The 16,206-nt window shown below is 40.7% G+C and overlaps 1 protein-coding gene across 12 annotated transcripts in view; it reads left to right on the forward strand.

Moving 5' to 3' along the window:
- znf536 (zinc finger protein 536) overlaps window positions 1–16,206 on the forward strand; it is a 180,038-nt gene that overhangs the window by 84,913 nt on the left and 78,919 nt on the right. For all 12 annotated transcript variants that reach the window (XM_026267895.1, XM_026267903.1, XM_026267906.1 and 9 more), the window contains one exon: window positions 1,534–3,785. In XM_026267895.1, the coding sequence (XP_026123680.1) occupies window positions 1,534–3,785 (2,252 nt within the window). The remainder of the gene's footprint in view (window positions 1–1,533; window positions 3,786–16,206) is intronic.

Genomic DNA, 16,206 nt, shown 5'->3' on the forward strand with positions numbered 1-16,206 from the left:
CCTGCTCTTGCCATTGTCTTTGTTAAAATGACCACAGTGCATTTATTTCACATTCATAATCATGTGTTAAAGCACATAACCACCGTTACCAGGCAGCATACTAATCAGCTTAATGAGAAATTATACAACATTTTGTTGACCAAAGCAAAATTCACTTTATTGTTTCTGAAGCTTGACCCTGTCAGTTGCAGGGGAATGCAGCAACATCATTATCCTTCCTTAAGATGGTGAGTAGCATGCAAAATAAGCACAAGCTATCCAGATGACAACAGACACTGCTCATGTATTCGTTTTAGGCTGACAGTTCATTGGGCCACTCTGTGGCCATTTTAAATGACTGGGAAGCCTCTGATACTTTGGGAACCCTGTCAATAACGCCAACTGTTGTTTTCTTCTCATCGGAAGCCATACGAGAGTGAGAGAACAGAGAGAGAGGGGAAAAAAAGAAGGTGAACACAGAATGATTTGCATCAAACGTAATGTGCCTCTTAATGGAAAATTACGCCAAGACAAGTGTCGCAGCAGTGAGATAAGGGCTTGTGTTTACTGGAGTAACCCCTTGGTTTTAAGTGCTATTGTTAATATCATAATTGTAGTATTGCAGCGGCTTCATGACAATACCATTGCTCCGTTTCATTAAGGCGTGTAATTGGAGGGATTCTGATAGGATGGGACCAAGTAGCTTAATTATGCGGCGCCTTGCCGTGTTTACTGGGTAATTATTGCCTCCAAAATTGTGTTACTGTTTGAGAAAAAGTTCTGAGAGTTGCAGCTTCTCTCCCCAAGTGTGAGAGTACATGTAGTACTTCATAAATCAGAGGGAGATGAACTCACTCTTTTTTTTCTTCACACTTGTCACTGAAGTGCAGTCATCGTTGTTAACCATTTCCTCACACCATAGTCAGACTGCTGACACACAAAGGGGTACTCAAGAATGAACTGAATTAACTACCATATGGTGTGATTTCTTTTGCCAGACAATGCAATATATAATCGGAGATGTACTGTAGATCCACATAAAAGAATATATCTACTGTTCTGTTTCCACCCCTACCCCCACTTCAGCAAAAAATGAAACACCTTTGTGTTTGTGCTAATGCCTAAGACAGACTTGACGCTGTGATGCTATTTAACTTGGAAATATGACCTTCACCTCACTATGCAGTATTTCTAAAGGTCTAAGAGAAAAGGTATTTTTTTTTTCATGAAATCTGAGAACAGAGTGGGTGTTCTTCACAAACAGTTCTCAGACAATGGTGAAGTTAACATAAGTCTGCTGTGACCTGTTCTGTTCAAATTGTTGCACGTTTACTCCTATTGTGGATGTTTGTTACTATGTACGTGATGTTCCGCGTATCATTTTACTTTCATTGATATATTGTGTAGTATTTCCTGTTGATTATGCATAGTGATAATAATATGTTTACTAGTGATGCCTTAATGCTACAAGGAGGTGTGTGTTGATTGTGTACCTGCTCTTTTATGCGTTTGAATAGTCTACTTAATGCCTGTTTTGTGTCTTTTGTCCTTTAGGATGGAGGACTCTAGTTTGTGCCTTGGTGTATCCTCGGTGGTCCCAGATGCTGACACCCATCTCAGCAATGCAGTACTTAATGGCCGTTACCCAATCAGTCAGAAACTTCATCAGCTAACTGCTCAGCTTGGTCATGCCTTTCCTGAATTACAGAGTCGCCAACAGATCCCAGAAGAAAAGGCAGCCACCCCACTGGATGAGAAAACCCACGCTGCCTTAGCTAGTCAGCCAATCAGCAGTCAGATGGCCTTACTGGCCAACCAGCTTAACCGTGACATGGATGTGGGTGCCCTTAGTGGTCTCAATGGCCGTGTTGATTTGCAGCAATTTCTCAATGGGCAGAACTTGGGAATCATGTCCCAGATGAACGACATAGAAGATGATGCTCGCAAGAACCGCAAATACCCCTGTCCGCTATGTGGCAAGCGCTTCCGCTTCAACAGCATCCTGTCCCTTCATATGCGTACACACACTGGAGAGAAGCCCTTCAAATGCCCTTATTGTGACCACAGAGCTGCTCAAAAGGGTAACTTGAAGATCCACCTCCGCACCCATAAGCTGGGAAATCTTGGTAAGGGCCGTGGTCGCGTACGTGAGGAAAACCGGCTGCTTCATGAACTTGAAGAGAGGGCCATTCTACGTGATAAGCAAATGAGGAACAGCTTGCTGCAACCCTCTCAACCTCTACCACCCCACTTGGGTATCCAGGGTCACAACCAGCAACAGCCTAGCTCTGCCTGTGGCCTGCTCACTCCAACCAGTATTGGTGGCTCGCCTGATGGACTGAGCCAGCCGTCTGCCTCACCTAAGCCTGCAGGTACCAATCTGCAAGATGAGCAACCCCTTAATCCAGCCCAAGGATTTCGATGTACTTTTTGCAAGGGTAAATTTAAAAAGCGTGAGGAGCTAGAGCGCCACATTCGCATTCTCCACAAGCCCTACAAGTGTACCCTGTGTGAATTTGCTGCTTCCCAGGAAGAGGACCTCATCTCCCATGTGGAAAAAACTCACATCACAGCTGAATCAGCCCAGGGACAAGGCACAGGAGCTGGCAATGGAGAGAAGCCCAACAATGAATTTCGCTGTGAGGTTTGTGGCCAGGTTTTCAGTCAAGCTTGGTTTCTGAAAGGCCACATGCGGAAGCACAAAGACTCCTTCGAGCATTGCTGCCAGATCTGTGGACGCCGTTTCAAGGAGCCCTGGTTCCTTAAAAATCACATGAAGGTGCATCTCAACAAGCTGGCTATAAAGAGCAAGCCTCCTGTTGGTGGAGGAGCTGGTGAAGATGGACCCTCTGTGAACAGCATGAGCAGCCTGGCTCAAGAAGCCCACGCCAATTTGTATTCACGTTACATTTCTTGTCTACGAAGTGGCTTCCTCACACCCGACAAGCAAAGCCTGGCTGAACAGCAGCACCAGATGCTGGCCAAGGCTGGTATAGCTATGAAGGAAAAGGAAATGCTTGGAAAGCTCCTAAGCCCAATGGCCAGCATGGGCCATGGCTTAGGGGAAAATGAAAAGCGCTCACTCTTGGGTTGCCTGAACCTGGTGCCCCCTCTGAAGTCAAGCTGTATGGAGCGCTTGCAAGCTGCAGCTAAGGTGGCAGAGATGGACCCCCTGAACAGCTATCAAGCCTGGCAAATCATGGCACGTGGAATGGCTATGGAACGATCCTTCATGCCAAAAGAGCAGCACCATGAGGGGCATGGACAAGAAGATGAACTTGCCAGTGCAGCTGGGATTGTTCACTTTGGGAAAGACAAGCTTGATCACCCAACCTTAGGCTCTAGTGATGGTTCCAAGCAAAAGCAACACCCTGATGTTCTTCATGGAGTGAAGACAAGTGGAGGCATGATGCCCTTGAAAGATGAGGGTGTAAGCTTTGATAGCCACCGTGAGTTCTTGCCTCATCATGGGGGTCTGGGCCTGGGCCAAGGGCTTGAGTACAGCCTGGCTGGCCTGAAAGAGAAAGCGACTGAATGTCCCGACTGTGGCAGAGTTTTTAGAACCTACCACCAGATGGTGGTCCACTCCCGGGTACACAGCAAGGACCGTCGAACCCTAGATGACAGCTCCCACCATGGTCTGGATGAAAGGCGTGGCTCAGCTAGCGACCCTGAATCTCAGTCCATCAGCCGATCAACCACCCCAGGCTCCTCCAATGTGACGGAGGAAAGCGGTGCTGGAGGTGGACACTCCCAAACGGGCAGTGTACAGGATGACAGTCCCCACCCTTCTTCTCCATCTTCAGGTAAGAAAAGTATCAGTCAACTTGAGTGACTTATAAGCAAATCTAGGAATTAAGGTATTTTTATATATATAAAGACCATATTATTGAACATACTGTATATATTTAAATGCCTAATGCTTTTCGGTCAACTATCTGTCATTACAGTAATAAAATTTGTGTGATGCTCACAGGATTCAGTTCTGTTAAATCAGTACATTTAAATAGCAATTATCTAATGGAAGCTTTCCAAAGTAGCAGAATTACAACCCTAAGAGAGCAATTTCACAGTGGGTAAGAACAACTGAGGAAGAACCTTTGGGATGCAAATTGATGTGATGGCCATGTCAAGGGGTTTAGATCCATACATAGCACTAGCATGCTAGTTTAGTGAGACACTGATCCTCAAGCCTCAGCACGATGCCTATATTCTCTGTGTAAAGGAAATGCTAAGGTCTTTCAGAATATGTGACAGTAGGCCTTTTAAAGCTATCAAAGTTAACTGTCGACTTTAGAGATAGTTAACAATAGACAGCTAATGCAGTAGAGCCACCACTGAAACCAATGAAAAGGAAATGAATGCAGTTGCGCTCTTGTATTCTTCACAGTTACTCTTTTCAGTTTACAGAAAATGGCTGATTGTGATGTTGCTGTTAGGTGGTGGGTAGGTGATCAAATGCGCTAGCAATGTAGCAATGTCAAATCTTAGCAGCACATTCAGCACATAACTTTGACAAGTAATGTCACTGTTCAAATCAAACACCAGCACGGTATGAGGAGTTAGTGTCTTTATTTACTGTGAGCTTAAACTAATTCATTAGTGAGGTTTCTGTACTTTGGCTATCCTTTGGCATCCATTAAATTCTCTGTTAACTATGAACTATACAAAGACAGAATCCAAATTGCATTCTCATAATGAAATGCCTATGTGGATGTATGGACATGTTATGAGTGATTAAAACATCCTGCTGCAAGGGAGAGGCACAGCAAACCCCGCCCCATCCATGGAACTCAGAGCTTGTGAGATAAAATGTATGTTTAGTGGGATTAAGTGAAGCTGCAGCTAATGATTACAGAAGTTTTAAAGGTAACTTTCTCATTCCTTGGGGTGGTACACCACTGTTAAGCAGCCTGGCTGTTAATTAGGTCACGTCTATGTGATAATCAGTTAGCTTAAGCTAAACAAGACACTAATTAAAGATATACATATAAAGCAGGTCAAAAAATGAACTTCATTTGCTGGGTAAAATGTGCTTTTAAGTCATCAAAAAAAAAAAAAAAAAAATGGAAAAAGTGGCTTAGCTTAAGGCTTTAAGCAACTCAATTTCAACAGCAAAGAAGAAATTGTTTATTTATTCCCAGTCCTTATCACCCTCATGTAGTGAGATGAGTTTGAACATGCAGTGGGCTATGTTTATTTTAATCTAAGGAATAATAACAGACAACCCCCACCCCAATTAGGGATTAATGAAAATGAGAAGAAGATAAAACCTATTTTCTTTACAGAGACTATTAAACCTAAACACTCCTCAGTAGAAACGAGGGTATGTTACGGAAGTAATTATCCAGTGAATGTAAATGCAGGAAGTTTTCTTTCGTTTGCATCTCTCTTACTATACTTTGAGATTTAGCTCATGGCATTTTACAAACTCTTCTCAAGCTTTTGTTAGATTGGCAGGGTATTTGGGATTAAAGTGATTAGTGTTTAATAATAAAAATGTTAAGCACTAACTGAATCATGGGACAGAGAATGAAAATACAATTTATTTATTGATTCTTAGGCAGTCTCATAGCTTTTATTGCACATAAGTAGAACAGTTTTAATAAACACAAATCTGAAAAATTGGTTATGTGATGTTTTGCCAATGTTACAATTATTTTTTTTTTCTCTCCGTTTTACCATCTTACCATTTGCATGCTCTTTTGCTATAATCTATTCTCTCTCTTTCTGTCTGAGGTTTCCTCTCGCTTGTCTGATGGCATTTATGGACATTTAAAAAAAAATATTATTATTTAAAAAATATAATATAATATAATATAATATAATATAATATAATATAATATAATATAATATAATATAATATAATATAATATAATATAATATATGATATGATTTGATATGAAATGATACATAATATATAATAGATGTATTTATTTATTTAGATAATGATACAGATTCTCAGTTGGTTTTAAATCTCAGATATGGCCATATGTTTTGGATTTTGGATAATTTCATCTTGCTGAAAGATGAACTCTCACCCAAGTATTTTCAGCAGGCTGAAACAGGTTCCCTTGTAGAATTTCCCAATATCGTGGCCCATCCTCTGTTACTTATATTTTAACAAGACACTCAATGCCTACAGCAGTTTCACAGCATGGTGCTACCGCTACTGTACTTCTCTGTAGGTATGGTGTTTTTGAGGTGTGGGCAGTGTTACATTCATGCCTCACATATTGTTTTACATTTTTGGCTGGAAATCTTGGCAAAGTCCAAACATCCTCTCACATGATTCTTGAATCTGACTTCTTTTCCCCCCCTTTCCCAGATACAGTATGTGGCACCCAGAGGTAGCTGAGCTCGTAAAGTGAGTGATTCTTGAACCTACAGTATAATCAGTTTACAGCTTCTGAACTTTGTGGCCTGAAACTCTGTAGATTACATTCTGGTTTGCACAGTTTTCCATCATCTGGGTGTTTTGATGTCACTTTTCTCATAATTTTACTTGTAATGGCCACTCCATATAGGCCTACACATTTTTTTCTTCATATATATTCCCACTCCCTCCTTCCCTCCCCCCCTTTCCTGTGCGTGTGAGGTAGTGTCAAGGTAGAGTGTGATCACCAGCTGAAATCCCACGTTGCTGCCCAGCTCAGTTGGAGCAGGCAGGGAGCTCTCACTGTGAAGCGGGCATAATGCCAGCCCCCCCTCTTGTCTTGAGATTGACCTTCAGGTCTCTTTGCTTGCAAGCACAGGGAGGTGCGTGTGTTTATTGGGGAATGATGCCATAGTAAGGGGCAGGCAGTTTGGCAGATTCTCTGACATACTTATTTAAAAGTATGCATGCACATGCTCAAGGGGCTGTGCTCTCAGGCCATGACACAAAACATGTACTTCACAAACCTTTACAAACTAAAGGTGTGATGTACAGGGAAGGAAGTGTTGCACTGTCTGTTTACCTACTGGTGCTTTAATGTTTAATGCAGCATATCTTTATTAGCCCAGCATTTGCTTAAGGTGGAGAAAAAAATGTATTTTCCCATCAAGATGATTTAATTTATTTTAATTAGCAAGGATAAAACAAGACAATACATGTTATGGTCTGTTTTTATTTTATATATATACATGCGTTTTTTTATTTTCATTTTGGGGGGAAGAAGGGTGTATGTTTATGTAATATGCAACAGGATGTGGCATGTCATACCTCTGTTTTACTTTTAATATCTTGCACGTTCCTCTAACCCAAAGAGAGACTTCCTTTTTCACGTGTTGATTTTCTATTCTTTTTTTTTTCTTTACCCTGTCTTTAATGTACGGCCGATTCATCTGCTGTCTCCCTTCAGCAAGCTCACCCAACCTCTAAACCATCTACCCACTGCAATTTTGAGTTAAACTTGAATTACAGTAATCAACAATAACATCTCAACTGTGAAAGAAGGTCGACACAATCGCTTTTGTCTTTGACACTGCACTTGTTTAAACACAGAGAGAGACAGATAAAAAATAAAAAAGTTGCTTCAGAAATGTCCTTTAAAGGCCTTTCTCCTCTCCTCTCAATAATCAACCTTAATATGCTTCTTGTGCAATAGAATTTCCAGCCTCTGTACATTTCTTCCCTCCCTTCCCTTCTCTCTCTCTCTCTCTTTTTTTAGTTTATTACATTTTTCCCTATTCTCTTTTATTTCTTATTACCATTACCAGATTGGCTTGACTGAGGAGGGGATCTATTGTTATTTCAGATTCCGCAGTCTGAATTGGGCTTCATAAACAAGGGGGGTTCATTCCTGATAGTGTTTCTGAATTCATTATTGTGGGACTTTGAGTGACAACTGAGAGAGAGAGAGAGAGAGAGAGAGAGAGAGAGCAATGGAAAGAGAAAAGGAAATCTTTAACAGAAATGCTTACAATGAATGGCAAAAAACATCACACACACACATATATGCAAGCTATATATATATATATATATATATATATATATATATATATATATATATATATATATATATATATATATATATATATATATATATAGCTTAATAGTTAAATAGGTTGACACTGAATATAGATTGACTGTAAAACAAATAGTACACTCCTATACTAATACTGATACTAAAAACTGTAGTATTACAACGGTGTTGTAAAACATACTCAAGTTTTCAACTTCAAAAATAATAATTTTACTGTGCATTTATAAAGTTAGTATACTGACATTTCTTACGGAAGGACCTTTGTGGCACCCATGGTTGCTTTATTAAGGATCATGCTCCTCACTTGTTTTTATTTCAAGACATTCTTAAACACGATTCGTGTACTACTAACTTGAGAAAAGCATTTTGTCTTTCTACTGCCGGATCTCTGTTGCTCAAGGCTTCAAACCTGCCTTGTCTTTTTCCTCCAGTTGAGAATCCCCCATGTCTAAATATTGTTAAGAGGAAGAGCATTTTAACATGGCAAGGATTATCAGTATATCCCCAGGTCTTTACATCTTGCCGCCGTTTTGGGCGAAACACTTGCTCCATACAAATTGAAATTGGATTTGCCAATGGATGCCTTAGGTTATAAAGCATGGATATTCATCTAATTACACAATTACAAATTGAGGTAATTACATATGCAGACTTGCTGTACAATGAAATTGTGGTGTAATTAAAGTCGAAATAACCCAAACTGCCATGCAAAATGCACGATTATCCACAGAGACGCAGACCTGTTCATCCTTTCTGACCTGTGGCATCAGTTTCATTCAGATGTTTATTGCGTTACTTGTTCAATTTAGAGAAGGAGAAATGTTGCTGCTCAAGTTCGGTCGAATTTAGTTTTTAGTTCACGAACTACTGTATGTTTGAGTGGTCAAGAACTCATTATATTTGAGATTGTACTTCTAAATATCCACACGTCTGATCTGAAGTCTGTTGTGAGTGAAAATAAGTTGAAATGACATGAAATGAAGCTTTTATGAGACAAAAAGAGTATTCTTTATCATTAACAAAATCTCTGTCATATTCTCTCTGTCTTCCTCCTCCTCCTCCTCTCTCTTTCTCTGTCTTTAATTTTCTCTTTTGCTCTCCCAAATCTTTAAAATGAGGACAGACTACATTTCTCTCTCCAGTGCTAATTAGGAACTGTAGACCTTGGAAGAATTATGTCAGTGTTTATTCCTATCATTCACCTTCATTAAAGTTCACGCCCTCTGCCCTCTCACCCAGCATGCATTTCTCTCTCACACTTTTTTTTTCTTCCTTGCACAGTTCTTGTATTTCGTTTAAATGTTGCATTCAGCCTTCCTATGCATGTTCTGCAGCTCAGTGTTCTTTCTCTTAAATCTGTCATCTCTTTTCGAAGTTTAATAATTAAAAAAAAAAAATGTCATGGTGTGTGAGAAAAAAAAAAAATGTTATTATACTGCTTTATTTCAGTACAGTGGGTCAGGACTCTGGCGTCTTTAAATGATAAAAGTTCTATTCAACATGCTAATTGTCAGTGTGCTCTGTTGATTGACGTGTCTTAGATAAATGTAGACTTAGTATTTTTGTGCACGCTTGAACAATAAAAGGGCAATTTATTTCCCCTTAGCAGCAGCTCATTTGATTTCTCTGTTTCGCATGCTCACTTTTTCTCTCTTTCCCTTGTTATACTCTCGCTCGCCTTTTCTCGCCTTTTTCCTCCCTTTCTCTCAATTTGTAAATATTACCCATAGTGGGAATTAGCATTGCTTTTTTTCCACTATATTTAAAATTCCAATTGTGTTCCGAAGTGTATATGAAAGAGCTTCCGTGAGTGTCGTCTCTCTGTGCTCACCGTACCCCTGTGAGGCTATCAACGGGCAGTCCTTATGAAACATTTATCAGTCTGTTTTATGTCTTAATGATCCTGTTAGGATTCCCCGCTTGGTTATGGAGACAACGGCGAGCTATGTACCGCTCGGAGGAAGAGAGAAAGAAAAGAAGAGCGAGAGAAAAAGAGAGAGAGAGAGAGGGTGCATAAGCCGCATGCAGTATACCAGATTTTAATTCCGTGTCTTTGCCAAAACATTGCTTACCTTTGCATACAAGCCTCCTTGGCAGGGCCGCGCTTTTTCATCAGTCTCTTCATTTTCTGTTTTATGTTTTTATAATTAAAACATAATATTTATCTTTCCCCAACAGAAGGCTGTCGTACTGTGGGGAGGCAGAGAGTTTGAATATTAATATTTTAAATGCATCAATACGACGTCTTTCAGCCAACTGGAAAGGTGTCTTCACTTTAAATGAGATAATGAGGTCTTGTATACTATTAAATGTACTTGTCAGAAAAAAAGGGGGAATCTTGACTGAGGCATATGAAAATATCATCATCTGCTGCTGCTGAGGAAAACAGGAAGGGGAAAAAAATCACTTTTCATTTCTTAAATGGAAGAGTTTTGAATTAGTACGCAATAAAGTAGATGCAAAGTGTCATTATTGACAATCACATTCTCTACTGGAGAAAACAAAAAGTTTTTTTTTTTGCTGAAAGGTTGGATGGTGCTGCGGTTTTTGTGAGTGGAGGGCGACAGCTGTCTTACTCTGTCAGAGCTGAATTCCTCTGGAATGAAACCGCCTCTCTCTCTCTCTCTCTCTCTCTCTCTCAAACCAGTGCATACAAATGGCATATCTGGGTGGGAGGGCGCTTTGTTTGAACAAGTTAACTTTGGCATGATTGGGGTGCCTCCCGTGTGAAAGAGCAAGTGAATACATTGACCTTTGTCTCATTAAATATGGAGGACCAGCCATATGATACCATGACAGAAGAATCCTCCTTCCCCGTTTGCCTCCCCTTCTCGCTGTCTCGATCTCTCTTTCTCTCGTTTACCCGTCTTTCTCTCGCGCAGTTGCGTAAACACAAGTTACAGAGGTGTAAAGCAGGAACATTATGTAGATTAAAAGCAGTATTTAGAGAGAAAGACACATGTGTCAAAGTCCCAGCCATGCTGTGGTGGGATGGGGGGGTGGGGGGGGGGGTTACGGGCATTCATCATGCACTGATGAGTATCTCTCCCCTCGTCTTTCCCTCTCTCCCTCCTAACCCCATTGACAGGCCACATAAAAAAGCCTTTGTGTCAACATCATGGCAGTGACATGAGGCAGATAATGACATGAAAAGTTTGCCTCTTCTTCTCCGCACCCCCCCCCCCCAAACCCCCCGCCACCCCATCTTAATTTTAGCGATAGTTATCTTCTAATCAAATGCGAAAGAAGGGTAGAAAAAAATACTGGGCAAAAAGTCCATGGATTAAGATCTTCATTTTCTCTTTTTTTCTTTCTTTTTTTTTTTTTTAGCATGTGCATTCCAATTGTTCTTAAAATATTTGGCAATGTCAATTAGTAAGTGAGCAGAGCTAGCTGATGAACACAATTTTCCACTAGACTGAGCACCCTATTGTTGTGGAGCGAGGAGCAGATTTCTGAGGTCATTATCATTCCCCGTTAGCCTGGCCCAGCTGCTCCTCTCGGCTTCAGCCAAACTCCACACCACGGCTCTGGTAGCAGGCAGCAACAGGGGGCCTGGAGAGAGAGAGAGAGAGAGATGGAGTGAAAGAAGGGAGGGCTGGCATGAGAGAGAAAGAGAGAGGTAGCATGCTAAAGAAAAGTGTGGTTGCGATGAAACGCAGGGATGGTTGGGAGGGCCGAGACGAGCAAATGATGGTCAGATCACGCTAATAAAGCCTAAAGAGAAAGATTGAAAGAGACAGCTACACCAAGCGATGAAATTAGCAAGGAGGAAACAGGGATAAAGAACAAGAGAGCGAGGGGATGGGGAAACAGAAGGAAAGATGCACGGCGCTTGGAGGGAATTAAAAAATCAGTCATACGCTTCTTGGAGCCGAACGCTGAACGCTGAGATTATGAAGGCAAAAGATTTGGATGGTAATGCAACTCAGGGAAATAAAGATCCAGAATGACATACTGCTCTGGTTGGGCAAACCTCTCCCCCAACAGACCCCTGTACTGGCAGGCAGGGGCAAGAGAGAGCAGCCCCAGCGAAGCCATCCTGTCTGCTGTAGAGTAACTACAGTGAGAGAGAGATGAACACATGGTGGAAGTGAGGCAGGGGTGAAAATGAATGCAGTTCTAAATGAGTGAAAACACTGTATGTGTTATGAGGAAGGAAAGCTCATGAATGTCTAAAATAATGATGGTGAACGAGGGAGTGAAGAGGGTGATTGTGAAATGATTTCCAGTAGCTGATTAACAAGAGTGTAGAAGAACCTACCCCGATTTTAAACCTAAAACTGACATTTCCTGAAAAGTGACATCTCAATTCTGATTGGTTGATTGGAATGTTTTTTCCAGGATCAACGAGGATGTTGATCCAAGAACATGTTGTGCTTGGTAAAATCACATTTATCCTGATATAAACAATAAATAAATAAATATATATATTCTAGTACATGCATAATGGATAAGATGACTTTATCTTTAAGCAGTAGTAAAACTGTTGAAATCTTGTTACCCTACTGGCTACTTTGTAAAAAGTGTGTTTTTTAAGGTAACCTAGAAAACCAGCTTCACGTGGTTACATGTAAATTAAGTCAAATTTTGTATTTAAACTCTACATCAAACTGACAAATTAGCTTGCACTAACAATTATTATTATTTTTTTTTCTGAATAATTCTTATCAGATTTATTTATACACTGTAAACATTTAATTGTGCCATAATTACCTTAATGTGAATTTTTAAAAAAAATTTTTTTTGATCTTACCCTTAAAATGACTTGTGATAATATAATAATCAGTTTTTTTTTTTAAGCGTCTCCTGTCTTTATTCTCAAGTAAAGTTTGAATGAACATGGAACTGACTATGAATGAAGGACTAAATGAAATATTTGCTATGTTTAGCACTCTTCTAGAAAAACTCAGGTTTGTGTCTCTCCTTAAACAACACCAATATGCTACAACCACCTGGACTACTTGACAGCAGCCAATCTGTGCAGTCTTGTTATCTAGAGAAGGATTTTTCCCTCCTTTCTTCAGTGTTCATTCCACATTTTTAGATACTTAAGGTTCCAGAGTAGTTTAGTTTCTCACAAACTAAAGCAGGCCACCACATTGTTTTGTGGCCGCTGACAGTGACAATAAGTGGCACTTTGAAGATGACTACCTCCTGTTCAGAGTGAGCGGTTCGTGATTAATAAGAGGTGAGTTATTTGATCTGGAGTGGAGGGCACTGTGGCATCTTCACTGGAGTATGTCTATGCTTTACCCCTCTCCATTCTCACAGGAGAGGGCTGACAAGCTCCCCCAAAGGAGGGACATTTGACTCATCAGCATGGTGGAGGTATCCATTTCCTTCCACGCAGAGACACTTGAATCATCACCACCCTTCCCAAAAAAAAAGAAGAAAAAACACCATTGCATTCGCTCTTTAATCTAGCAACTCAGATGTCTACGCAGAGCTTCTCTATCATGTGAAATTCGATGTTCTACCAGCTGCCTTTTATTCTGCATTGATTAAAACAGCAAAAGAGGAGATGAAGTGTTTTATTCATTCTCTTCAAAACATCCTCATACCTGCATCATTGTTTCCAAGGGAAGCTTTTTTCAGATGATGAAAGCCCCTTTGACTCAAAGAAAAAAAAGAGAAAATATAAAAAAGCAGCTCTCTCACTTTTGTACTTGCCAGGTGTACGTTTTAATGTGCTCCCAGAAGCATTTTCACTCCTCCCCGTTCTCTTGGCTCACCATCTCCCTCTTGCCCCTTTCTCACACTCTCCGTCTATACGTCTTATCCTCCCCTCACCTACCTGTGGAAAGTTTGCGTTAGTTGCGCGGCACGGCATCAAAGCATTGCTCTCAGCTTGCAGCTGCCAAGCTCCTCGTCCCCTGTTAGCAGGCATCCAGCTGTCAGGCGCAGAGAGGGGGAAAAGAGGGAGGAAATCTCTCACCAGCCATATGGTACCCGGCTCTGCCGCAGCCTCGCCGCTCCACGGGCAAATGGCAAACTCATAGATCTCATCAACACTCCTAATATCCAGCTTGGAGATGGAGAATATTAGCCTTTTCACCCTCCTCCATCAAGACCCGACTCGGTCGAGGAGCGGGTTCCCAGTTAGCGTGAACTGCCGCTTCCTCTTCGCTGGCCGAAAGGGGAGAGCACATTTCTGGAAGGCATTTAAGAATGGATGCTTGCCATGCACTGTGACTTGATTTTTGATAGCTCGCATCGCGGGTCTTGCGCAAAGCGCAGCTGAACGAAAATCCCTGAACAGGTTGTGGTGTTTGAAAAATGGTGCGAAAAGCAGACACATTAAAGATTCCGCGTGACCGACCCTCGAGAGTTCGGCTTCCGCGTTTGGTCTATTAGCAGGATTCTACGTCTACTCTCCTAATCCTAACAGGCCTGAGATATCAGACTCCGCTGTCTCGCCGTAAGTGGTGCCTTATGGCCGTGCAAGCTGCGGCGTAGCACTGGAATTATGGGTACATAACCGCGTAAGGCTGAAAACACTGTCAAAAGCGGCACTGGTGAATCCCGCATCCTTATGCGTACACCGTTTGAGAGTTTAGCCCTGAGCAGAAGGTACATAGAGTAATTGGTGCTGGGAGAGAATGTGTTTGTGAATTTCACTATTAATGGATATTAATTGACAGTGAAAGGAGGGGTGTCTCTTGCAAAAGGAAAGAGAAATGCAAGAAATGTGCACTCGCAAATATTTCTTTATTTCGCTTATTTATTTTATTCCACAACCCAACCTGAAGCGGTCGCCATTAGGAGTGAGAGCTGGGGAGATTAATATGGCGGTTGCAGCATTTTGGAGGGACGGTAACGTTAATGGTCCCACTGGGTTTTTAATGAGTGTTGTGCCCCAAACAAAATGAGCTAATTAGTGTTATCATCCATATATCAGGCCATACGCATACACACTGTTCTACGCTCAGACACACACACACACACACACACACAGCATCATGCCGCTCTTCCATCATAGGAGAATCTGATCAGGGCTTTGTTGTGCCCTAACATTACAGGGCACTTGAGTTCAAGAAATGACCCTGTCTTTAGAATCCTTCCCATTTTCTGCAATCACTTGTGATTGAGGTGTAGTTGACTTTTGGAATTATATATAATTTAGATATTATCTTTATTTACCCTTTGTTGCCTTGACTTTTGCTACACAGAACGACTCAAATTCACATGTAATGTTTTGACACTCTGCTACATACAGCCACAAACTGTAAAATTATAGCTCGCACACTGGAAAATACGATCAGGTTTCCTTTTATGTCTCTCAGCGCAAACAGCTTAGATATATGATAGTGTTCTTAAAGTGCCTTAAATGTCTATAGGGATCATTCCTAAAGCTATTAAAAGAGTACTAGAGTGATGAACATATCTGTGAACGGAGGAAAAGAAACAAGAAGGAATGTAGGAAAGGACAGAAGGAAATAAAGAAAAGGAATGAGAAAGAAAGGAAGGTAGGTAGAATGGAAGGATGAATGGAAAAGCCATAAAGAAAGAAAACGAAAGGAAGAAAATAACAGAAAACCGATGAAATTTGAGAAATTAAAAGGAAGGAAAAAGGAGGAAGGAATAAAGTAAGTAAGGTAGGAGAAAAATAAAACAATCATCAAGGAAATAAATAAAGGAACAAAAAAAAAACAAGAGAAGGAAGGAAGAAAGGAAGAAAGAAAAAGAAAAATGGGGGAGGGGTGAAAAAAGATAGGAAAGGGAAAAAAGTAAAAGAACAAGGAAAGAAATAGTCAGGAGATAAAAAGTTAGGAAAGAAAAATAAGTAAGAAAAAAAAATGTAAAAATGAACATGGAAAAGAATAAAAGAGGAACGAAGGAAGGAAGATGATAAATAAGAATGAAAGAAAAACTTAAGAATATGAATAAGGAAAAAGAATGAGAAAAAAGAAAAAGGAAGTAAAAATATAAGAACAAGGAGGAAGGAAATGAGAATGAAAGAACAAGGAAGAAAGAGAGGAAAGAAGAAAAAGAGTGGTAAAGAGAAAGAAAGAATGTTTTGTCAGTGCAGAAGTGTGGCTGGTGTTTTTCATGCCATTTCCTCACATTTGAGCTCTCTTACTGACCTCCACTTTATTTCTCTGGCATTAAGCCTATTATAAAATCAATAAACAATTGTGCCTTTTTCCCCTTTAAATCTTTTTTCTCCTCTGTATATCCTCTGCAATCGGTGAGGAGAAACAGATATCAGACTTTTTTTTCTCTCTTTCCCAGCTGTGGCGGCAGCAGGTAGCGGCGA

The sequence above is a fragment of the Carassius auratus genome, chromosome 7 (assembly GCF_003368295.1).
Source record: "Carassius auratus strain Wakin chromosome 7, ASM336829v1, whole genome shotgun sequence".
NCBI lineage: Eukaryota > Metazoa > Chordata > Actinopteri > Cypriniformes > Cyprinidae > Carassius > Carassius auratus.